The sequence below is a fragment of the Cricetulus griseus genome (genome assembly GCF_003668045.3).
Source record: "Cricetulus griseus strain 17A/GY chromosome 1 unlocalized genomic scaffold, alternate assembly CriGri-PICRH-1.0 chr1_1, whole genome shotgun sequence".
Taxonomy (NCBI): Eukaryota; Metazoa; Chordata; class Mammalia; order Rodentia; family Cricetidae; genus Cricetulus; species Cricetulus griseus.
Window position 1 is genome coordinate 9,300,348 of NW_023276807.1, and position 24,857 is coordinate 9,325,204.

At 41.9% G+C, this 24,857-nt stretch overlaps 1 protein-coding gene across 1 annotated transcript; it reads right to left on the bottom strand.

The window, feature by feature from the left end:
* Positions 1–11,028: 11,028 nt before the first annotated feature.
* On the bottom strand, positions 11,029–22,119 carry Nms (neuromedin S). Its single transcript, XM_027386707.2, has 9 exons — positions 22,044–22,119; positions 19,734–19,789; positions 19,376–19,426; positions 17,111–17,134; positions 16,968–17,021; positions 15,221–15,295; positions 13,149–13,184; positions 12,521–12,562; positions 11,029–11,067 (listed from the first exon to the last, which is right to left on the bottom strand). The coding sequence occupies exons 1-9, from the start codon at positions 22,117–22,119 to the stop codon at positions 11,029–11,031; spliced, it is 453 nt and encodes a 150-aa protein (XP_027242508.1).
* Between the last annotated feature and the right edge of the window lie 2,738 nt (positions 22,120–24,857).

Here is a 24,857-nt window from a genome sequence, read left to right on the forward strand (position 1 = left end):
AAGTGTTGCTACAGCATGGCAATATAGGTTACAAGATCTTCCAAGGGTGACTGTCTGTCAAAACCTCACATATACTTTGGAGGCCTGGGCCAAATGTGAATTGCTTGTTGATTGCCAAGGTCGCTGAAAGTTCTTCTATGCGATATCTATAGAACAAGAGACACAATCACTGGTTTGACTACTATGGATTTCCACTGTTTCTATTGAATTGAGTTTCTATAAATTTTGTTGAGTTAGCACTTCTCAATTTCTTGAGTTTATCCTGAGTTCGAAGTCACCTTGAGGCATAGAGTGAAATCTTGTCTTAAGAAACCAAAGGTTGGGACTGAAAAGATGGCTCGATGGGTAAGGCACTTGCCTGTAGCATCATAATATCCTGAATTTAGCCGGGCGGTAGTGGCGCATGCCTTTAATCCCAGCACTTGGGAGGCAGAGGCAGGCGGATCTCTGTGAGTCCAAAACCAGCCTGGTCTACAAGAGCTAGTTCCAGGACAGCCTCCAAAGCCACAGAGAAACCCTGTCTCAAAAAACAAAAAACAAAAAACAAAATCCTGAATTTAGATCCTAACACCCACATAATGAGCCTGGCATGGTCTCACATGCTCCTGTAAAAGGGTAGCAGCAAAGACAGGAGGACCACTGGGGCCCAGTGACGTCAACTTAGAAAACACAAACAAAAGCATGAGCTCCAGCTTCAAGGCGAGACTCTGCCTCAAAACAACGGTGTGGAAAGTGATGGAAGAGGGCACCAGGCACACTCTGTGAGGTTTGACCTCTGATGCCAAGAACAGCAGAGGGCCTCAGGAGACTGTTCAGTTGAAAAGAATATGAGCATTTGAGGTTAGATGAGACATACTTTACTTACTAGCATACAGGCAACTAGGCAGGCAGCCTCTGGCAGGCACCGAGGTACACACCATCACACAAGGGCCAAATACAGGGTGGTGGGCGGGCGTGCAGATGCTCACAGACACACAGGCACACAGGCTGCATGGAAGTAGGTACACAGGTCTACAGTCAAGGATACATTTAGTCAAGCTGGCAAAGTCTGAGGCCTATGACCTCGAAGATCACACCAAAAGTGGTATCTTCCCAGGAGCAGTTATATAACAGATTTATTACTGTTTACTTTTGAGTTCCCCAGACATCTGGAGTCAGCCAGGTTGGTTTTTGTTTTGCTGATTCATGGTCCTCCTACCCCACCCCACCCTGCTCCAAGCCTGTGTCCATTTTGGTACAAGACAGATATCTGTATCATTGCCATGGTATCTAAGCATAAACCAATACTTACTGCCTTTTGCTCCTTTCACCTTCCTCTGGCCTTTGTGATGGACATCTGTATCACCTGCAACACACACACACACACACACACACACACACACACACACAGACACACACACACACACACACACACACACACACACACACACACACACACACTCCACATTAGAAAAGTAATTTTAAAAATAACAAAACAAGGGCTTAATATGTCTGGGATGGAGCAGCTAGCCCAGTTTCATCAAGGGATTCAGGTTCCATTAAAATTTGAAAGCCACTGTGGCAGGAGAACTGTTTTCATCAGTTACAATGAGGATCCGAGTGTGCTCAAATGCTAAGTAATATCCATTGGTTTATTTCTTAATAAATAAATAAATAAATAGATAGATAAATAAATAAATAAATAAATAAATAAATAAATAAATGGGAGACAAGGAGCAAACCAAATGAATACTTACTTGTCAGTGAACACCAGAGTTGCACTGGAGAAATCAGTTTCCTGACATGGGCTGTGAGAAGCCACTCATGCTGAGACACACAAGAATTATGCTTTTGTTAGAGATAAGACACCCCAGGCTTTATCCTGAATTTAATGTGGTTGCAATTGCTTCAACCAGCCGTCCTGCATTTTCTCTGTGCATGGCCTAATCAGGCTTTAGAGGCCACTGATCCTGAGTGTGGCTCATAATCACAGGAGTGTTGGGAGATGTGAAGGAGGACTTTAACATGATTGACACTGAGATATTTAACATGTGTTAAACCCAGTTGGTGAATCAGTTTAAAATTATCCAGATTGAAAGAGCAAAAATCAGCTTGGATTGAGATGGCTTTGTGGATCCAGCTGGGAAATAGACTTGGATAAATTCAGTTTCAATGTATAATTGGAAAGGATGCAGCCACAATCATTTTTGTGTGACCACTTCTTTCTCACCCACCATGCACTAGAACTTTTTTTGCTGCACTCCTTTATACGATAGACATCCAAATGTTAAGCCATCCTGACTCAGGACAGTGCCCTGTCTTTACATAATCCTCTCTCAAAAACAGTATCCACTAGACTCATTCACCTTCTCACCCCAGAATCTTCAAGGGAGTCCAGGCTTTAAAAATTTCCCTCTTGTGGAACAATACTTCACAGCTCATTCAAAAGTCTGTCCTCATTTTAGAAAGTGCATAAGTAATTTTTGTTGGACTATAGGCTCATACATGTAGTCTTTGCCCTTCTACTTTAATCTTTGACAGAAATGGTCCCCTGGTCTTGTATTTGGAGGGATGGGAAAGGGTAACGACTTTGTTTTTGTGTAATGTATTTAATTTTTTAAAAACTATTTTAGATATGTCACAACAAAGAAACCCCGAGGTCATTATTCTTGGAGCAATTGTTTGTGAAATAAGGCAACCTATCCTCACACTTTTGGATATGAAGGCAAATTTTGGCTCTTTTCTATGGATGAACTGGTCCATGCTTAATTCTTATTAAATCTCAATTCATGCCCTTCTTCCAAGTTCCCATTTCATTATGTGTTTTCTTACACTGTCCAGTGACCCAATAGTGTCAGCCAGGAATCAAGTACAGCAAGTTCTAATGGAATCAAATGGCTGTCCCTAAAGTTACTAACAATGCTAGAGTTTGCCACCTATCAAACCTACATAGGTAACTGCAGCAAGACAGAGTTTGATGCTTCCTTACTCAGTTAATATTATAGTTTGTCCAAATTATTAAGCCAGGTTATTACCTCAGACCATATATATAGACTAAGCCCTCATTTTTTCCCCTAAGTTCACTCGTTCAGTTATCCACTAAAGCATTTGTTGGGATCCTTGTGTACGGTAAGGTCTATCCTAGGGACTCAGTACTGTCAATGAGATAAATATCTCCAAGGCTGAGGTATATGTCCTCAGGCACACTGAGGCCAATATAGACAGCACAGGAAGACTGATTGCTTCACCACATTTTCCAAGGAGGAATTACAAGCAGCCTGGATGTGTGTAGACAATGAAACCCATGAGGTAAAGGGTGGCTCAGCAGATGAAATAATCTTCCAAGGAATGGTGCTCCAGGGGTGGGGTGGGTGGCAATGTTTGAGATAGATGGTTTCTCGGGGAAGGGAAAGTGATTGGAGACAAGAAAGTAGATAGGGAGGAATTTTATCTTGATCTAAAGGACCAGAAAGCCAAGGAAGAAACGACATTGGAGGAGAGAAAACAGAGAACAAGAATGGAACAAGAAGGTATTTTTCCTCTCTAGCTAGAGCTGCTGGTTAGATGTGTGGTTACCATGGATGTAAGGTGTGAGGAGGTCTGCAGTCTGCAAAGTCGGTCTGTTTTGAGGAGTCACAATGGCTAGGGCACTGGGCTAGGTTGTCATTCTGAACACCCAGTCATGATTGATCTAGGTAACCAGATTGCTGGACATTCAAAATCTTGGTAGACCAGCCATTGCTGAAAACACTTAGATTCACACAAGCAGAGTCCCCTCTTGATTGGAGCATTCTGGATGCTCTGGCCAGGATATCAGCTTTATTAAATTTCAGCCTCTTCTTTAGAGTCATCTCAAACAGTTCTGTTTGGCAGCAACCATAGGGCCTTATAGAATTCAGTTTAATGAATTTAAATGACACCAACCACATGCGCTGAGCATGTGTTTCGAACATTAGGCATAGCACTGACTTACAGGAATCAGGGATTCCTGTCCTCCTGATAGAACAATGACAGAGTCAAGAGGGTTAAGGCTGATGGAGAGAACATGACAAGAGAAGTCTACCTTGCCTGGGTCCACAGAGATTCCCTAAAGAATCTTCTCCTTACTAGGCTGAAGCCAAGATATAACCCAGTTCCGTGTCCCTCATCACAATGGAAGGAGATAAACCAGCTTGTTCTTAAATAAGTCACCCATACACTGAAGATCCTAAATCATTTCAAAACCCTTCATTGTTTGGGGTTCTAGTCATCCCTTCCTGTTCCTTCAGAGAATAGTCACAGAGAGATCCAGAAGGCTCTTGACTGTTCCACTGGCCCTCTCTCACCCAGGATCTCTTAAATAGGCACAGGTTCTCCATCCCAGCTTCCCAAGGCAGCTCCAATTTTCCAATCATTCTTTCAGTCACTGGAAAATGGGCTCTTCCCATCAGCCCTTTTTCCTTCCTCTGTTGAATGTGTGGTTCAGAGGACGGAGTCTCATCTCCATGCGCACAGGTTTCAATGGACAGTCACCACATTCTTCCTGGGTGGGGAGTCTGGCTTTTGCTGGTACATCATCTGTTAAATTCTTGACATGTATTTGCACTACCCACATCATCCCCTAGTCCCTCTCATATCACAGCACCATTATCAGGGACTAAAAGAATTCTTTCCCCTTCCAGAACTGCAGTCTGGTAATCAGATGTCTACCCACCAAGACCCTTTCTCTTCTTCTAATTTCAAGATGGTTGTTGAACATGGACATTCATATGTAGACTGTATTTTTACCATTGATCAATCTATTTACCATTCTTCTCCAAAGTAAGGAAGTGATATTCGCTATTTCCAAAGCCCTGGGCCTAGAGTATGCATGTCACCAAGATAGAGCAAGTTATTGTCAACCAGATTTGACAGTACAGGACGAACAGAGCCATGAGTGGAGCAAAGAATAGAATCACTCCATTGACCTGGGTCTTCCACACTTGCACTGTGAGGTACACATAGTGCTGAGTGTTTCAGTCTATGTAATATGAATCTCATATCAAAATATCCCCATGTTCTAGCTGAGTGGGGACGCTACACTGATTTTTATAAAAGCCACAATTTACAATCCTATCACTCAAGTGTCAGCAAAGCATAAAATCACTGTCTTGTGACCTTCCTGACCACATATGTGCCTCATCCTTTGTCATCTGTCTGAGGTCAAGGTTATAGAAAGCAAAACATTCCGTGGACAGCCTCCCTTCCAGTTCTACAGCCTCACGGCCTACCACAGCACCACCCAGCACCCCCCAAATTCTTGTAGCTGACATGCCCCAGAAGTTGTTTCTTCTCCTAGACTTCATTTTGTTAGAGCATTTCCTTTTACCAGCTACCAGAGGACCAATGGTAACAACATCAAGAAGCCCCACTGTGTCCTCCTTTAAGGGTTCTATTGATCATGACTTCATTTCTTGAAGCAAAAGGATGGGTTTAATATTAAGCTGAAATACCAGGGGTTGGTAAAGAGATAATAGAATTGAATAAAAATAAAATTGTCCAGCAGTGAAAAATTTCAACCCTCCTCCAGAGGAGTTTGTTTGTACCACACATATATGCTTCTTCTATCTTACTCAAGATAAATGCCTCTATAAAGACTAAGGAAGCCAGAGTGACTTACCATATGAGATAGAAAAAGAATGGGAAATGCTAGCTCAACTGTCCCCATTCTCCTGCCCACCCAGACTCCTCCTCAGTCCCACAATACACATAGCCCTGGCACTACTACTTGGCACAGCCAACTGCTGCCTCATGCTCACACAGGATACATTCTATACACATAATGAGTCATGAGGTATGATGATATGGATTGTAATTGTATAAATTTATATCCAAATTAACCCCGGGTTCCCATCTTATATCACTGTTATACTCAGTCCAGGGACAATACTGTGTCCCTGACCAACATTCTTAGTTGTGAGAACTAAAGATATTGAAGCCAGTGGGACCTGGATTTGAGTTTTAACTCTGCCATATAGTGAAGGATGTTGGGAAAGGGTTTAACTTCGGTGTCTGTTTTCTCATCCCCCGGGGATAATATTCCCAACACAGCAGATAGAAGCCATCTGCTCACAAAGTCTGACATGTCTTCCTCTAGGTCACACAGCTGGTTTCCATTTCTAGGCTTCTTTGCAGCAGGCTTGGCAATGTGATTGAGTTTTCATCATGTGAAATCACCTCACTTCTACAACTCTCCCTCCCATCAATGGGAACATGGAAGGCTATTTAGCCTATCTTGAGAAGAACCTGTAGGGTGGAAGAAACCAGTGCCATTGCCATGGGGTACATCAGAGCTGAAAATTCTCCTAATTAAGTCCTTGACAGTCTATGATTTATCTGCTACAGAAATTAACATGATTCTAACATACTGCTTCCAGAACTGCAGGGTTTATTACAATGCACTTACTATGGTGCCTGTAAGACTGTGAACTTAGAAATAGAACGATAGGTCTCCAGATATGGAAACTAATAGTAAGTTTCTATGCTAGAACAGCAGCTTGTTTTTGTAATTGTGTTGCAGCACACTTACCGACAGCTTCTATGAATTCTTGTGTTTAATCATAGCAGCAGTTATGTGACTTTTCTCATCTTCTAGGCTCACACATGAACAAATGAGGCTCGAGAAGTTAGGTAAGTTTTGTAAAAATCTCACAGGCAGTAGCTGATGACAGCCTGGCTCTTAACCACTGTATTAAAAAGTCCACAAGGGAGAAAAACTATAGTGTGCCCAAGGGATGATTAGTAATTTGATATCAGAGAAGAAGGTATCTCAAAGCCTAGTCATGGGGGTCCATCATCATACCCTCGAACACACCTTGAGTCAGTGGACTCAAACTGTAGCAACATTGAAGGTGGCCAACAAATATTGAGCACACGCGAGGTGTCAGCAATGTTCAAAGTCTTCATAAGAATTAATGCACTGAGTGGTGAGGAGACAGTAAATTCCTTTCTGAGTAAGTATGAGGACCTGAGTATAGGCTCCAGAACCCAGGGTGCTGGCACAGGCACATGCACACACTTACACACACACACACACACACACACACACACACACACACACACACACACACGAACAACATGCACACACAAATAATAAAGCATTCAATTCAAAGAACAACCCAATCAGTGTCTACCATCGGGTTCACAGAAGGGGTAGGGAAACTGAAGCACAAAATGGTGTACTTTCCACATGACACAATAGTAAGATGTAAAGGTGGAATTTGGACACAGGTTAGTTTCTTCTATGTCTGTGTGTGTGTGTGTGTGAGAGAGAGAGAGAGAGAGAGAGAGAGAGAGAGAGAGAGAGAGAGACAGAGAGAGACAGAGAGAGACAGAGAGAGAGAGACAGAGAGAGACACAGAGAGACACAGAGGGACACAGAGAGAGAGAGAGGAGACAGGAGAGAGAGAGAGAGAGAGAGAGAGAGAGAGAGAGAGAGAGAGAGAAAGAGAAAAAGAGAGAGAGAGTGAGGGAGAGAGGGAGAGAGGGAGGGAGAGAGAACCAATGCCATGCCCTCTATGCTTTTTGTTACTGGAACTTTCCCTATATAATCCCACTTTCCTGTCTTTCTTGTGTTATTCTCTTTACTGGAGAGGTGGCTTAATGGTTACTGTTCTTCTAGAGGCCCCTGGTTCAATTTCCAGCACCTACATGGTGACTCAAAAGCACCTGTAACTCCAGTTCTGAGGGATCTGATGCCTTCTCCTGACCTCTGTGGGCAACACACACCCATGATGCCTAGACATATATGCAGGAAAACATTCATATGAATAAAATAACAAAAGTTTAACATAAATTAAAATTTCCATTCCTCAATCACATTAGCAGCGACCATGTTGGGCAGTACAGATACCAAATATTTATATAACCACAGAAGTTTTATTAAGAAGGGAAGCTTCAGATCAGGGGTTCTCGACATTCCTATTGCTGCGACCCTTTAACACAGTCCCTCATGTTGTGGTGACCCCCAGCCATAAAATTATTTCCATTGCTACTTCATAACTGTAATTTTACTACTGTTGCAAATCATAATATAATTATCTGATACATGGAATATCTGATATGTGACTCCCATGAAAGGATTGTTTGACACCTGAAATGGTTCAACCCCCAAAGGGGTCATGATCCACCAGTTGAGAATTACTGTTTTAAGACATTATTAATAATTATTATTATGTGTAGCTAATATTTATTCATTATTGTGTACTATTACTATGCTAAGTCTTTTGCATACATTACCTTATTTAAATCACAGAAAGAAGGCACTAGACGAGTGTTGGTATTGTTGCTATCCCTATTCCAAAGGTGAGGAGATTAAGTGGGGAACAGAGCAAAGATGGAGGTTAAGTAACTTGAACAAGATCTCAAGCCAGAATTCAAATGTGGACATTCTGACTCTGGAGCCAGAGTGGTTTTACCCTTCACATAAACACTTGCACCAAGGCAACAGGAAGCAGCTGGTCAGTTATGTTACGTCCTCAACCAGAAGACAAAGAGCAACGAGTACATGCATCGTAGTACTCAGAATGGTTTCTCCACTCCTACACAGTCAGGATGCCCTGCCTGGGGAATGCTGCCTCCCACAGTGGGTGGACCTATCCACCTCATTTAACATACCTCATAAACATGACTTTGTCCCTTCACTGGCAGACCCAAGGTAGAGGTTGATTTGTTTGTCTCTTCCTATCATGCTATCTCATGCATTGAGATTTACTGGTGGGGGGAGGGGGGAGGTCTTCAAATACTCCCCCTTCAGAAAGATGGCCTCAGACTTAGGACAGAGGTCTAGAAAGGTTAAGAACAAAGTCACAATTCTAACTAAGGTGTTTCAAAGGAAGACTTTAATATTTGAAGAGGAGCAGGAGAAACTAAAAGGTGGTCAGTGGTACAGAGGCCCTTCATGCCGCCCATACACTCTCTGCACCACCCTCTGCTATGCTCGATGGGTTCTGAGATGTTCACCGAGAAGGAGCCTGAGAAGCAAAGGCCTAGGTCCCATGGTTCTTGAGCAATCTGGAATTGTTCCTCAACTTCTTGATGTCAACAAAAGGGAGCATCTGTGTATAGGGCAAGTGCCTTATCTGTACTGTGGAATGAAGATCATCTTTAAAGTAGAAAGTAGAGCCAACACATGGGTAATGACAATTCCAGGCCCTTCTCATGAAATCAATCTCAAGGAGATGCTATCTTACAAACCCTATTTTACCAAGCAGGAAGCCGAGGCACAGGAATGGAAGTAGAGTGACCCAAGTGCTACAGTTTGGCTCTAGAATGTCCCCCATCCCCATTTGGCTCTAGATTCCTGAGCTAAATACTGGTCACTGGTTTGTGGTGCTAAAAGAAAAAAGTGGAACCTTAAGAGATCGAGTCTAGGGAACGAACTTAAGTTATTGAAGCCCTGCCCTCTAAGGAGTTATGGGATCCCATACCTTCCATCTTCTTGACTCCCATCTGCCATGAGGCAGGTAAATAGCCCTTCTCTGTCACATGTTTCCACTGTGATGTACTTGGAAGCCACAGAGCCAAAGCAGCAGGCCAAGAAGGCCATGTGGAAGGAAACCATGACCCTAAACAAATATTCTCTCCTTTTAAGTAATGTACATAAGGTATTTGCTGCAGAAATGGAAACCTGACTAATGCATCAAAGCCACCCAGCTAGAAAGCAAACAGAGTTAGGATCTGAGGCCAGTATCTCAGCTTATCCTAAATCTATGTGCTCAGTTATCAAGTTAGCTAGCTTGCTTCACCCCCAAGTCAGTAATTTCTTAGAAATCTATTATTCAGGTAATGTACCTATTCCCACAGCCTTCCAACAAAAAAGAAATGTTGCATCAGTGGTGCTTTATTTCTTTCTATACCACTAAGCATTTTGGAGAGCATGAAACAACAGTAACATTGTAAAATATACACATAAAGCAACTTGGCATTTCCTCCAAAGATCCAAACTGTCTTGTTCCGCTGGATCCTGCAAAACAAAAGATATGTTCAGTGTAAGTGCAGCCATCCTAAGTGGAGGGCCACATGCAAGCTATGATAGGCACATTTCACAGTTACACAGTAATATGACATGTCATAAATACCTACATTGTTTTCCTTGCAATTATTCCCTATGATAATTGCTGTAAGATATTTGATTACACTGTGTAAAAATATGCCACTGTGATTGGTTTAATTAAAAAGCTAAATGGTAAATAGATAAGCAGGAGGTATAGGCAGGACTTCCGGACAGAGAGAAAAGAAAGGGGGAATCACCAGCCAGAAGCAGAAGAAGCAGGGCATACAGGAGGAGAGGTAAAAGCCAGGAGCTGTGTGGCAGCATGAAGATTAATAGAAATAGGTTAATTTAAGGAATAAGAGCTAGTTAGAAACAAGCCTAAGCTAAGGCCAAGTTTTCATAATTAATAAGAAGTCTATGTGTCATTATTTGGGAGCTGGCTAATGGGAGAGAGAAAGGGTTAGTACAGTATTTATTTTGGTATCTAATTAGGTTATTGGATTTATATAAATCTTTTGGACTTGAGCAACACCTTACTCCTGCTTTTGCTGGATAGTTACATCTCCCAGGATGATGGCAGCTTCCTCAGGCACCTTGGACTGCTAGAACTCTGATGCTGGCAACATATAATGTTCATACCTTCATGAGACTGGATCCTCAGGAAAGACAGAGCAGGCTAGAGTTGTCCCTATGCATGGACTTCCTTGTCCTTGGAGTACTACCTCAACATACCAGGGTAGTGTTTTCTTCACTAGAAGGGTCAAATGGCTGGGGTGGGGAGGGAAACACAGGCCATATCTATCACAACTCTGCCCAGAAATGATATTTCTCAAAACCATAGGTGAAAGCAAAGGCTGTAACATCGCTGGAACAGCCTGCTTCTGCCAGGTTGGATTGAGAGGTCTATGGTGCTGTGGAGGGGCAGAGTCCTTTGTTTGAACAATAGCATCCCCACCTTCTGCCTCTAATACCTCCAGGTCAGACATAGAATGTTTGCTTGGAAGAAAAAACCTGCAATTAAGCTAACCTTGGTCTGTCTACTGGATTTTGTTGTCAATGTATCTTCCATTCCTAGGCTGAAAAAAAAGGAGAAAGTCTTTAAAATACTGAGACACAACTGCTTGGACTTTCTTCTCGACTGAACACAATGGCCTTATTTTTCTTTTTCTTTTTTTCTTTTTCTTCTTCTTTTATTAGTTCAAATTAGGAACAAGCTTGCTTCAGATGTCAATCCCTTCTCCCTCTCCCTTCCCTCTGCCCCAACATCCCACCTGCCCCTAGCCATCCCCCCTCCACTCCCCAGGCAGGGTAAGGCCCTCAAAAGGGGCTCCCCAAATTCTAACACATTATCCTGGACCAGGCCTAGGCCCTTCCCGACGTGTCCAGGTCAAGAGAGCATCCCTTCACATGGGATGGGCTCTCAAAATCCCTTCTTTTTTAAAAGACCTTACATATTTAATACAGTGCATTACCCCTGTACAAATGGAAAAAATTAAGTTCAACATTTCTAGACCAATATGGCTATTAATTTTTGTACAATGCCAACTCAACACGGTAAACTGGGATACTTTTTTCCAAAGTTGACAGAACAGCTAAAGTTTCCAAAAATTCAAATTATATATATATATATATATATATATATATATATATATATATATATAATCCTTGGAGACTTACATGACAAGTTTGCATCCATCCTTTTGGGCAATAATCTAGGCCCTCAGTGCTTCTGGGAACATGACACCAATTCTCCATCCCACCTTTCCCCTTAGACTTAGCTCACCTCATGGTGAGATCTACTTTCCAGACTTCTCCACCTGGAGACCTAAGAGTGATCTACTACTTTTCAGAGTTCTTCCCAAAAAACAACACTTTTATAGGTCAGGAAAATGAAAAACTGTAGAAAATGGGGACAGGTAATAAGGATTCCCATGGCCAAAGATGTTAGGAAAACAAAGTTGTTAGGTGATATTTTCCCTGGCATTTCCCAGAGCCCTCAATGGACCAGGGTGTGCTATGGGTTTTCAGGAAGACTAAGTGCTGCATCTTCTAATCTTGTCTTATTTTTTGCAGTAGCACCAGTGGTCCACAAAATACAACTTGGAGCAGTCATAGATTAAGTTGGATTCACTCATTTTTATGCAAATATTGAGAAGTTAGGCCCCTGTGTACAGTTAATGAATAGAGCAAGATTGAAGACTCCTTGACCTCTGCAAGGACATTTTTGTTGCCTGGGAAAGAAGACGGCACCTGAATTCCTCATGCCGGTGTGATTTTAAATCACATATCCTGGAATGCAGTGCTTGGGATTGTTCACCCAGTATCTGTCCATCAACAGGAGTCCCTCCAAGCTCCTAGACTATGGACATGCTCAGCCTATGTCATGTTGTTCTGTTTCCCTTGCAAGTTTGTAAGACTTTTTAACTGAGCCACACTCAAAGTGGAGGAGCGCAGCACCTATCTAGTCCTGGCAGTTGGGATAACATCAGTGAATACAAGTAGAAACAGAAACAAGGAAATCAGTTATACCCTGAAAAGGAAAAATGGCTGCCTCAAGGTAGAAGTAGGATCCTGAAACACAAAAACACAAACTGTTATACAGTCATATTCTAAGTCAAAGAAACATCCTTGGAGAAGGTTTCAAAAAGGATGGTCCCAGACAAGCAGCATAAAGATATCTGGAGAACTTGTTAATGAAAATTCTCAAAGTCCACCTCAGACCTATTAAATCTCAGTGTAGAGCCTAGCTATCCTAATTTTAACCAGATTCTAAGGCATGCTCAAGTCTGAGATTCACTGGTCTATAGGGTTGGCACTGGCAGAAGTATTTTTCCTTTCTCTAAATTTGCACAATGGCATGTGGGTCCCTGAACCAGAGAGGACAAGTCCCTAGTAAGAGATGGCCCAAGTGGCTCATCTGTGAGACTAGAAATTAAACATTAACCATGTGAAATATTAGCCTCATCTTTCCATGATCACTTTCTACCTCCGGACAAGCCCAAGGATCCCCAACTTCAATGCTTAGAGAAGATATTCATGGTACTCTAGGGAGATCTGTTCTATCCAAATGGGAGTGGAAGGGCTGCATGTTCCAGCACTTCCCTGCCCATCTTTCTAGAGATTTCTGGAAATCAGTGTTCTCCCAAGGCTCACATGCCTTCTTAGGAAAGTCCACAGTAGCCGTCCTGGAAGCCTGGAAAGGAACAAAGTACAAATTAATTCATCAGGAACTACACCCATAACCTCATGGCTGCCCTAGTGTGATGGTGTCCCTTCCTGGTCCCATTCTAAGGTCATCAGAAGACAGATGCTGAAAAGGCAGTTGTGGAGAATAGCTGACAGTGGGGCCAGATGCAAGTTCTGGAAGGAAAGCTTCTTCATGCAGTCAGTGTTGCAGTTTGGGATCCAAACATGTTTAATTTGCTTACAACTCTGAGTAAACCCAACTTTGAAATATACTTCTGATTTAAGCAAACTTTCATTGTTAATTTCATTGTTAAGCTGTCTTAGCATCTTCAGCTCACTTTTGGTTATAACTTAGGATATGAGAGAGAATGAAGATTTAGTCAGGGGAAGAATAGAGGAGAGCAAGAAAAGAGATACCATAATAGAAGGAGCCATTGTAGGTTTAAAGCGAATTCTGGCACTAGGGAAATAATGTCCAGCGATCTACAAGTTTGACCTCAACTAACAATCTAAGCATTAGTTGAAAGGCTACCTTAAATGCCCTTCTCTGATAATGAGATTGATGGCTACCTTATATGACACCCCAGAGCCTTCATCCAGTTGCTAATGGAAGCAGAGGCAGACACACACAGCTAAACACTGACCTGATCACTGGAATCCAGTTGCAGAGAGGGAGGAGTGATGAGCAAAAGGGTCAAGACCAGGCTGGAGAAACCCACAGAAACAGCTGACCTGAACAAGGGGTTGCTCATGGACCCCAGACTGATAGCTGAGAAACCAGCATAGCACTGTTTCAGACCCTCTGAACGAGGACGTCAGTTTAGAGATCTGGGCAATCAATGGGGCCTCTGGTAGTAGATCAGTATTTATCCCTAGTATATGAATGGACTTTGGGAGCCCACTCCACATAGAGGGATACTCTCTCAGCCTAGACACATGGGGGAGGGTCTAGACCCTGCTCCAAATGATATGACAGACTTTAAAGATCCCCGTGGAAGGCCTCACCCTGGGGAGCAGAAAGGGGTTGGGATGGGGGTGGAGGAGCCGGAGAGGAGGGGAGGGAGAGGGAACTGGGATTGACATGTAAAAGAAGCTTGTTTCTAATTTAAAATTGGTCTAATTACAATGATAAAAATAAATAAATAAATAAACAAACAAATAAATAAATAAATAATAAAAAAGAATGGAGTCAGAGTGGAACTAGAAGCCTGTGTTCAGGCAGCAAGGATTTCAGGCAGTGGCTGGGGCATTTCCCGGAGTCTTAGGACTTCTGGGTATAGACCTAGGAAGTTTCTGGACAAAACAGGACATGTTTGTTGGCCTGTACCTGGACTCGAGATAGCCAAAAGAAACTTTTTTTTATTAATGATTTTTGCTGTCATACACAAAATCTTGATTAATAGTTTTTTGGGTTTTGTTTGTTTGTTTGTTTTTGTTTTTGTTTTGTTTTTTGTTTGTTTGTTTTTCGAGACAGGGTTTCTCTGTCTCTTTGGAGCCTATCCTGGCACTCACTCTGGAGACCAGGCTGACCTTGAACTCACAGAGATCCTCCTGCCCCTGCCTCCGGAGTGCTGGAATTAAAGGCGTGCACCACCAACACCCGGCAGTAGTTTATTATTATTACTAACAGTTTGAATAAGATCAGCTATTACTGAAATTGTCATTACTAAACTTAAGAGTGGGAAGCTTAAAACAGGCAGGTAAGGTCACAGGAGGCAGAGATATCACTAGGTCAAATTTTACAATGGCAGGAAAGGACGGAATTGAAAAAATAACACAAAATTTAGGATGAACCAAGCAAAGGAGAAGAGGGTTGGAATGGTATGGGGCTGGGCCACGGGGTCCCTCCCTTGGCCCTTTCCGTCACAACAGCATGGGGTTACAGACTGGAAGGTCAAGGTTAAGGGACCAGTGTTTCTGCACCAAAGTGGAGACTGGGATTCAAGGAGAGAACACAAAGGAGCCACACATAGCGACATCACACATTTACTATCGTGTTTACCATAAGCCATAGTACTAGAGAGGGAGGAAACGAGCACATACTGGATACTGCAATCTTTTCATCCTTCGGCCGGCGAGCTTGGCAGCCAGGCGCATCAAGGGGTGCACAGGCGCAAACTGCAACAGAGAGAAGCTGTGAGTGAGGCCGAGAGTCTCAGAGAGGAGCTGGAACCTTGTTGACTTCAGCCGAATATTTGAGAGCCCCGGGCTACGCACATGCCTGCCATTCTTGACTCGCCTCTCTTACAAATGGGTTTAATTTTCAGAGTAAAATCAATTCCGGAGCCTAGGCTCAAAACATTTATGTTTTCAATAAAGAGCTTCATTGCCTTGATACAGGTTTCAATTTCAACACACCACTTAGATATCTCCCCACAGAATAAATCAGTTGCTTACTGACATTAACCCTAAGCACTCTGTCTTAGCCTCAGAGCAGCTGCTGCCCAGGATCCTTCCTCTCTCTTCAGATGTGCATTCTGGGAAGGAGATACCAGGGCGGTGAGCATCAGACACCACAATATTTGGCTTCACCTGCCTGCACACTCCCAGGCAAGGGCGTCTATCCTTTTCTAGCCCTTGTGGGTCCCCTTGGTGCTTTACTTCTGAAACAATCATGGCCCCTCCCCTTCCTTTGCTCCTCTTTGCTCTGTAGTAGCTGGACCCTCCTTATCTAATCCCAAACCTAGAGCCAGAACATCAGTGACTTTGCCTCTTTGAGAAAAGATATTTTTCTCAGTATTTGACAATCTTTAAGAAGACTTGGGAAGCCTTAAGTATACATCCCATCGTAGAATTTCAGTTGCTGTGATAGTGCATCCAAACTAAAATCTAGATTTTATGACCTTTCCAATGTTTCTCAAATGCCACCCGACAGAAATTCACCTACATACACAAGCTGCTCCGAGGATCGCTAAGAGTTTTAAGAAAGTCAATGGGCATTGTTGTTTTGCTGCAGCTGCAGGTAATGAAAGGAACCACAAAACTCAACAAACCCACGTGGAGTTTATTGGGGAAACAGAACAAAGCCGTACAACACAGGGCCCTTTGAGCTCTCTAAGTATCTGCCTGAGTGCCAGTGTGTGTGTCCTGCCCATTGTCAGGGGACAGGCTCAGCACAATGCCAGGATAGGAGCAGGCATGATGGCACCCACCCTGTAATCTTAGCGGCAGGAGTAGGAAGAAGCCCGGCCTGGACTACATAGTGAGAACTTATGTCAAAAAGTGGGGTGAGGGGTGGGGGGTGTAGCTCGGTGGAAGAGTGCTTGTCTAACATGAACAAAAGCTGGAATTTGAACATTGGAGCGCTAAACACAAGTTAGAAGTGATTGTTGTTATTCCCGTTGTGCATCTATACCCTATTAGCCACAGAAGATGACATGTATAGATTGCCATGGGATGGGGGGACGACAGTGCTTTATGCATCACACAGTACTTTTCAAAAGTCCAGCAATAAGGAGCAACAGGAATGGGTGTAGTGCTACCAGGATCTCCCTGTACTTCTGTTTAAGTACATGATAACATGAACACACTTCTTACTTATTTTCCCTTTTCTGCAGTTCATTCTCTAGATCTGTCAGCTACCCACCATTCCCATCCCTAATGAGAAAGAGACAATTCTTGCCCTCCTGGGCAGGGAGAGGGAACCTACAAAGGGAGCTATTATTAATAGGTATCTAGGAGTTCCCTGCCTAATAGGTGGCTGTATTTGTATATAAATTCAGAAGGCATAAAAAAAAAACAAGAAAACATCACCTTTCTTTTCATACAGAAAGCATAATAAAATACCGACCTCAGAGGTAACTGGATGTGCTGGCTTCTGAGTTCTGGAGTAGTGAAATAAAAACTGAATAAATAAGAAAAGAACATTAGCACTGAGTGTCACTTGCTCCAAACGTGGTACAGAGTGTGTGTTAGGCACTGCATGGCACTCACCCTTTTATATATATCCTGGTTTTCCTGGAAAGAGAATTGAGAAGAAAGTTAAATGGAGTTTTACTGGGGCAGGTATCTGATGACGTTAGTGTGAGTCACTCTATGAGCTCATCTGGTTTTACTCAAATATTATGAGGCAGTCTAGTCTGTAGTTGACAGATGGGAGATGGTTATGCATGCCTTTAATCCCAGCCTCAGGAGGCAGAGGCAGGTGGATCTCTGTGAGTTCCAAGTCAGCCTGGTCTACAGAGTGAGTTCCAGAAGAACCAGGACGACACAGAGAAACCTTGTTTCAATGGGGGAACGACTGTAGTTGACATAGGCTTTTAAGACAAAGTTATCTGCTCGGCGTTGCTGGCACACGCCTTAAATCCCAGCACTCGGGAGGCAGAGAAAGGTGGATCTCTGTGAGTTCGAGGCCAGCCTGGTCAGAGCAAGTGCCAGGATAGGCTCCAAAGCTACACAGAGAAACAACTTATCTATTCTTATTTTTTTCAATCTAAGGGAGGAAAAATTTTACCCTATTTCAAAAAAGTCAATAGTTTATTCAACTCCTTTCCAGCTGTCCATAAGTCTTCTCCAGATTTCATAAGTATCCTTCTTATTGCCTTCTTTTCTTTTCATAGAAAAACATGTATCGAGTTTTACTCATGTAGCATTCCATTCACTATTACACCCACTAAGAGGGCAGGTAGTTTTGTGTGGATCACTACTGCATCCCTAGTAGTTGGCAGTGACATGTTCTCAAGCATCTCTCCTGTCTAAATTCCTTCTGATCTCGTAGATTATCTAGAAAAGCAGAGCTTGAAGAGCTTCTGCAGATGACATTGGTTGTGGAATACAACCACTTCCTGAGTTGCTTGAACACAGAAGTCTCCTGCAAACAAAGACGGGGCTTGCGGAGAACAGAGCAGTAGTGCATTAGAAGCTCCAGCAATTTATCCAACACTGGACAGTTGGGGGAACAACAAAGCCAGGAAGAGGCACCAGCTCTCTATTCATAATTTCAAAGTATTGGCATTTTTGTTTGTTGAACAACCAGAAATAATGGGTTTGATGGGCTCTGAGGAAATAAAAAAGGTAAAAGGAAATTCATCCCAGCTAGGTCCTTGCACCTGGAAACCCCAAAATCCAATAGAACACTGCAGCTGGCAGTGGGACAACTACACTTCCATGTGGGAGACGCATGCCACAGCCTTCATACAAAAAGCAGGGAAGTCACTGTGGTACAAGGTGGGGAAGCAGTGGCAAAGAGTTTGGGGAACTCCAAGTTCTCACATTGGGGCTTTGTCCTGACATGAGGGCTGTATGGTTATAAAAATCATCTCCAAACATATGCATAGTGGTAAATTGAAAACAAGATGCAAATACAATTTCATGACTTGAGAGAGAGAGAGAGAGAGAGAGAGAGAGAGAGAGAGAGAGAGAGAGAGAGAGAGAAGATGGCACTTAGATTTTCAATGAGAAGCAGGTGTAACAAGAAGCAGTTAGAGGCTATCATTTACTATGCTGTGGGTGCTGCTGACAGCACTTCATGGAAGTTAAAGCACTCGTTCCTCAGGATAACTGGAGCTGTTACAGCAATTACACACATGCAACAGACAAGCCAACTAAGGCACAGGGACAGCTCCGTTTGAGAGCCTGGGCTGTAATTACAGGCTCCACAGAAGGCAGACATTTCTGGCTAAAGAAAGGCTGTATAAAGATTTAAAGGCTCTGGTGTATTTGGGCAACAGATGCTGGATGTGGCTAACTGTGTGATGCTGTGGGTTGGGCAAGCATGTTACTCATGTTACTCAAGGTGAAAACCGATAGGCTATGCTGAGAACAGTGAACTCTCCTAAGACCATTCTTTTGAATTTTCAATTAATCAGAATTGACTTTGTATCCCCTGAAGTACTTTTATTGTGGCTACTATAGTTACTGTTGGTATGGTCCTTTACATGAGATCTACTGTGTTGAGAGCTGTGACACCATAATGCATCAATTTATAATACATAACATACATCATAGCTTATAACTAATTTTATGACAGATAGTATAATCTTAAGAATACACGTGAAGTACTAATATTTTGTGGTAATTTATATCAAAGAGAGAAACTTAATTTTCGCTAAAACCATATTTTTACACACACACATACACAAATATACAACATTCTCTAGTAGACAACAAAAATAGTCATTTATTAAACATATTACAATATAGAAAATGATGTAAACATATATACCGATAAAACTACATGGAGCTATGTATTATTTTTACCTTAGGCTGGTTAGAAAGTGTTTTCCACTGGTTCAGACAGTATACCAATTGCTAAAAGACAAAATGAGGAAAATAAATCAAATACAAGAATAAATTCTTTAGCCAGTAGAATTCCCCTTCAGCATGTTTAAAATTCTAAAATTGTTCCATTTATGAACCTTGAATTATCTCCTCACACCATGCAGCGAATTTCAATTCAGCTCTCAGGATGTCTTAAATGAGGCCATGCAGCAATCACAGTGTGTTTCTGCTGCAGCCAAATATCTCATCTTAAAATAGTTTTAAGTGAACATTAACCACATGATATTTTCAAAGCTGGGACTAAATACAAATCTCACAATGCTGCATAATAGCATACCTCAAGCCCCATAATATCCAAGCCATCTGGAGAATCAGCAAAAGGTTGAGAAACTCCTATAACAAAAGATAATCAAAACATCAATTCCAGAAAGAGATCATAGCATTTGCTTCTGTAGCCATGCCATAAAAAATATACAGAGGTCTTAATAGAACCCACCACAGAGCTGAGCAAAAGAAGTCATTGAGAAGGTAACAGTTAAGAAGGCAACAGAAGGTATAGTTAAGAGGAAGTGAAAAGATAAGACACTTCTACCTAATACTATCAAATCCAAAATGTGCAACAACATAATTTTAAAACTGTCTGTGTTTGGTGTAATGAGAGTTTCTAGTCCCTCTGTTAGCAAATCAAGAAAGAAGGAGAAAATACTTGGGGATAAGTAAGCTTATATTTTGGTGGAATTTGTGAGTATCAAATGTCAGAAAGTAATATAACAAAGAATGTGCATCTAATCAGGACTTTTAAGACATGCAGGTACCTGTCTCCACACCATCAGCCTCTCCAGGGATGGAGTGCTGGGGAGAGTTGCCACTAGTATGTAACTGGACCCTTCCAGCCCCCTTCTGACTAAATGAACATATCTTGTCATTTACACATGACATTACACTCGGAGGTTTATGCAGCTAAGAGAATCCATGAGGATAAGTCAGCACTAACAAAATAAGATTAAATAAATAAATAAAATAAGATTAAATAAATAAATTTGGATATCATATAACGTGGAACAGGGGGTGTATGGCTCAAGAGAAGTTTATTCTAGCAAGAACAAATACATACACACACACCACACACACACACACACACACACCACACACATATTATATATATATATATATATATATATATATATATATATTGGGTTATTTGTTCTCTGCAGTCTGAGGCAAAAGAAAGCTAAGGCAATGCTTCTGCATACTCAAACAATGGTGTTCAAGCCTTTAAGAGCAATAACCTGACTCAAAATGATAGAAGGTAACATAGAATTAAAGGTACATTTGGCTTTCTCTATAAAGACTAAAATTAGGATGTATATGTTAAATCCCTTCAATTATTTTGATAATTGTCACAAGCAAGAAATCTTCATCTAAACCCAAAATCCCACACAGACCCTAACAAGAATCCCTGATTGGAAGTGAGATGTGATCTGGTCACAGGTTAATTAATGGAAAGATATTTTTGATAATCATGATCATTTAATAATTATAAATACTGCAGACCACAAGGTCTTATTGAGAGGTCTGTGCTAATACAAAAATGAAGACCACAGGACTCTACCCTCAGAAAACAAAACCAAATAGGAAAAATGGGGCGATGTAAATATGCAGACAATCAAATTAAAAAACCAAAATTTCAACTTTGAACAAGATTCTATTGGAGGTCAGAGGGACATCAGCTACTTGTCCAGGCCTGGCTCTGAGCTGCAGGTTAAAGAAAGCAGCCAAGAAAAATCTAAAAGCCAGGCTTGGAAACCACAGAGGACACCTGGTACTCTGGAGATGTTAAGCTAATACTGTTTCTCACAGTGCTCAGATGTTTCAATTACTCTTTCAGACAAAACAAGCACACTGTTTTTTTCCCAAGGTTCTCTATACCTCTAAGTCAGAATTCTAATGGAAAAACCCAAATTTTTGTAATAGACCTTGTTTCAAATCACAGTTTTTCATCAATAGTCCATTTTCCTGTATTCTATGACAAACTGCCTGGAGATGGTGATCTGATCATGGCTGAGACTTCAGACCCTCTCCCCATTTCTGGCTCCTTACAAACTGCTTCTCAGAAGCTGTGCAGAGGCCGCTCAGCACCGCGGACAGCGCCTGAGGGACTGGAGGATGCCCTGCCTTCAGGTTGCCCTGAGCTTTCTGAGAACCTTCTCCCACCTCAGGATATAATTCCTTTGCCTGCATAGCTGCTCTCTGCTCTCTTCAGCTGCCCATCCGTTTTCAGTTTGGAGGAATGTAATCCTACTTTTCCTGCCTGTGTTCTCACCTCCAGTATCTCTGAAGCAGTCTACTAAGCAGGGCCTTACCCCAATTCACATGGAGACCATACCCTTCCATTTCACCACCACAAAACCAAGATACTCCTGGGGCAAGGGCTGTTTAATACCAGTATCTCTGGGGAAAGTCTCTGTGTAAAAGGCTGTGGCATCTTGCTGTGTCTATCATTCTGCGTCACACCTGAAGACAAGAGGGTGGATGTGAGGGTAGGTGAGGGAAGGAAGCTCAACTCCGTTGAGAATGACCCCTGAAGGGTAAAGATCCGTCTCAGTCTTCCATAAAACTCAGGTGGATGTGATGACAGTCCCCTTACCTGAGGAGGGAATCTGTAGCAGACAGAAGCAGTAGATGATCAGGATGGAAGGGAACTGGGGAAGCAGATGTTTCATCTTCAAGGTCTGGCTCCTCTTGGCAGGCCACAGATGTGTGCTTTTCAGAGAGACAGCTAGCATTTTCCCAGGGTTCAGAGGCAGAGATGACCCCCCCTGCCCTGCATCTGTCCAGCCCAGGGCAGCAAGGAGCCTTTATTGGCAACATCCTAGAGCCCATTGGCTGAGCACCAATCAGCTTTGCGCAGGAGGACCCTGGCTTTCTCATAAATGTCATGCTGGGCCCTTATTTGTAGAATAATATCCTCCTAGTGTAAGCATTGTAGAGTCATCTTTTTCAAGCCAGCAATAAAAATAAGAAGTAGGGAGTCATAATTGTTATTCTATAATAGTTTGAGAAAAACTTCTGACTCAGGAAAGGACTGTTCCCCTTTCTCTCTAAATCATAGAGCTGGACATAAATCCATAAACTTTTGCACGATAAAGTCGTGCTTCCTAAGAAACTGTCTATTTTCTCATAATAATAAAGGTTGTCTCATAGTCTTTGATTCACCTAAGAACAAATCCTGAAGTCCTAGATTGGATAAACATTGCAGGAGACCAAGGTTCAGTTAGAAGATTTTATTATTTCACCTTCGTTCTATTCCATGCCTAACCCATAGACAGCTCTTTTATAGAAAAAAGTAATTAATCACATGACTGCCTAAACATGAACTAAACAAGGATGATATCAATAAACATGCAAATGTGGGTGGGGAAAGCACATGGAGTCCTCAACCATATAAAGATCTATGGGCAACTAAGGAAGGCTGAGAGTGGGAGAAATAGTTTTATCCAGGGAACAGTACACCAACTGGTTATTTAATGTTAAATGGTAATCCCTGGAAACATACATACAAAATATGGGCTGAGGAGGTTTTCTTTATGTGTATATATGCATAAACAATGACAAAAGAGGCCATGAATTTGAAAATTTGAAAGAAGGCCTGGAGGAATGAGTGGGAAAGCCTGGACTCAGGCAGGTGTGATGGAGCACTCCTTTAATGTCAGCACTTGGGAGGCACAAGACAGGTGGATCTCTTGGGAATCCCAGGCCAGCCAGGGGTACATTGAAACCTTGTCTCAAAACTCAGTAAGTACATAAATTATCATGTTTGGAAATTTACCTCTTTAAGACTTTTTCAGATTCATTACCACAGACAAGTTAAATAATTCAAATTAAAGTCAGTAATTTAAAAAACACGATAATATGGTTTCTTAAATAATAATAATGAACTGGTTTCATATGCTGAGCTTCTACATGATGGAATCTGTTTTCATTATCTCAAGTAGGTTAGCTTATAATTATCAGGAGAAAAACATAGTACATTAATGCTATTCTAATTTTATGAATGGAGAAACTAGATCTGGGAATCATTAAGGAATACATCAGAGGTCACTCCACTATTGAGAGCCAAAGCAAGAAACTGACCCTAAGGGCAGCTTGGCTTTCCTGTCTGTGAATCCATTGACAATGAGATTTGGGTTGATAAGTTACTTTTCTAAAATGAATCCTTTGGGGGTTCTAGGGGACAGAAAGTAAATGAAGGAAATCTTCTATTTCTTGCCAAAAAGGATAGCACTATGGCAGTAAATATTTTTGGGGCTTTTCATTATGCATATCATTAATTTTATCCTTTTAGAGGTTACAAGGTAACTAATAGTCAATGAATCCTTACAATGTATCTCAAATATGTGAATTTATTTTTCTTTGATGTATTTTCTAAATTAAAAATTTAAACATCGACCTAATTTACTTGAGTCAGGAAATTTTAAATAAATGAACTCTTTAGGAACAATTTTGATCTCAGACTTTGTCAGAGAAGTTTCTTTGTACAGCATACAGCTGTTAATACAGAGATTCACAACCAGTCAGAGTGCAGAGAATAAGTTTCTGTGGAGTGCCCAGTCACAAATGGGACATCTATATCATACCTCTCCCCCCAAGGCTTAGGAAGCATAGAAAAAGGAGAGAGAGAGATTGCAAGAGTCGGAGGTTGGGGAGGGGCATACCAGAAAAGTGTCATCTGGACATGACAGGACCATTTCACTCATGAACTTACAGCATCTGTAGTGACCTGCACAGAGCTGCACAGGATCAAGTCAATCAACATTCTAGCCCATAGTCCCCACCTCTAACCAAGGAGCTATGGAGAGTTGACAGCTTCTGGAGGAGGGACATTCAGTATAAACCACTTAACAAACAGTTGAGACATTCAATATGCAAATAGTAGCAAACACTTGTGGCGGCTCTGTTGTCTATCAGCAGGTGCTTATTGGACATCTGGTCTGTGTCTAAAAGATACACAGACCGTTCAAATAAACCACTGTCATGAATAATCCAAAACAAACTTATGTTTTGTCCATAGTAATTCTCACATATTTGCATATGCATATTTACTTGGTCCGAACTAGTTCTCAGATATTCAAGACATGATGTAAAGTATCACATGTAATATTAATTCAAAATTTTAAAGCTATAAGAAAAAGCTCAGTACTTACACTATTCCTTGTGCACCGCTTTGAGCTGTGTTGTGCCCTTCACAATTTATATTGTGTTGAAGGTCCATGCCTCAGTGTAATGTACGTAGAGATAGAGCCTTCAGTAGACAGTTAAATGGAGTTGCATGAGATCTCTCCCAGCCTTTCAAGTTCGTGGAGGAAAGACTAAGAGAGAACACCAAGGGACAGGAGATCACTCTACAAGCCATGGAGGGCGGGCAGCTTATCAGAAACCAACCATGTGCAGCTGTGAAAAT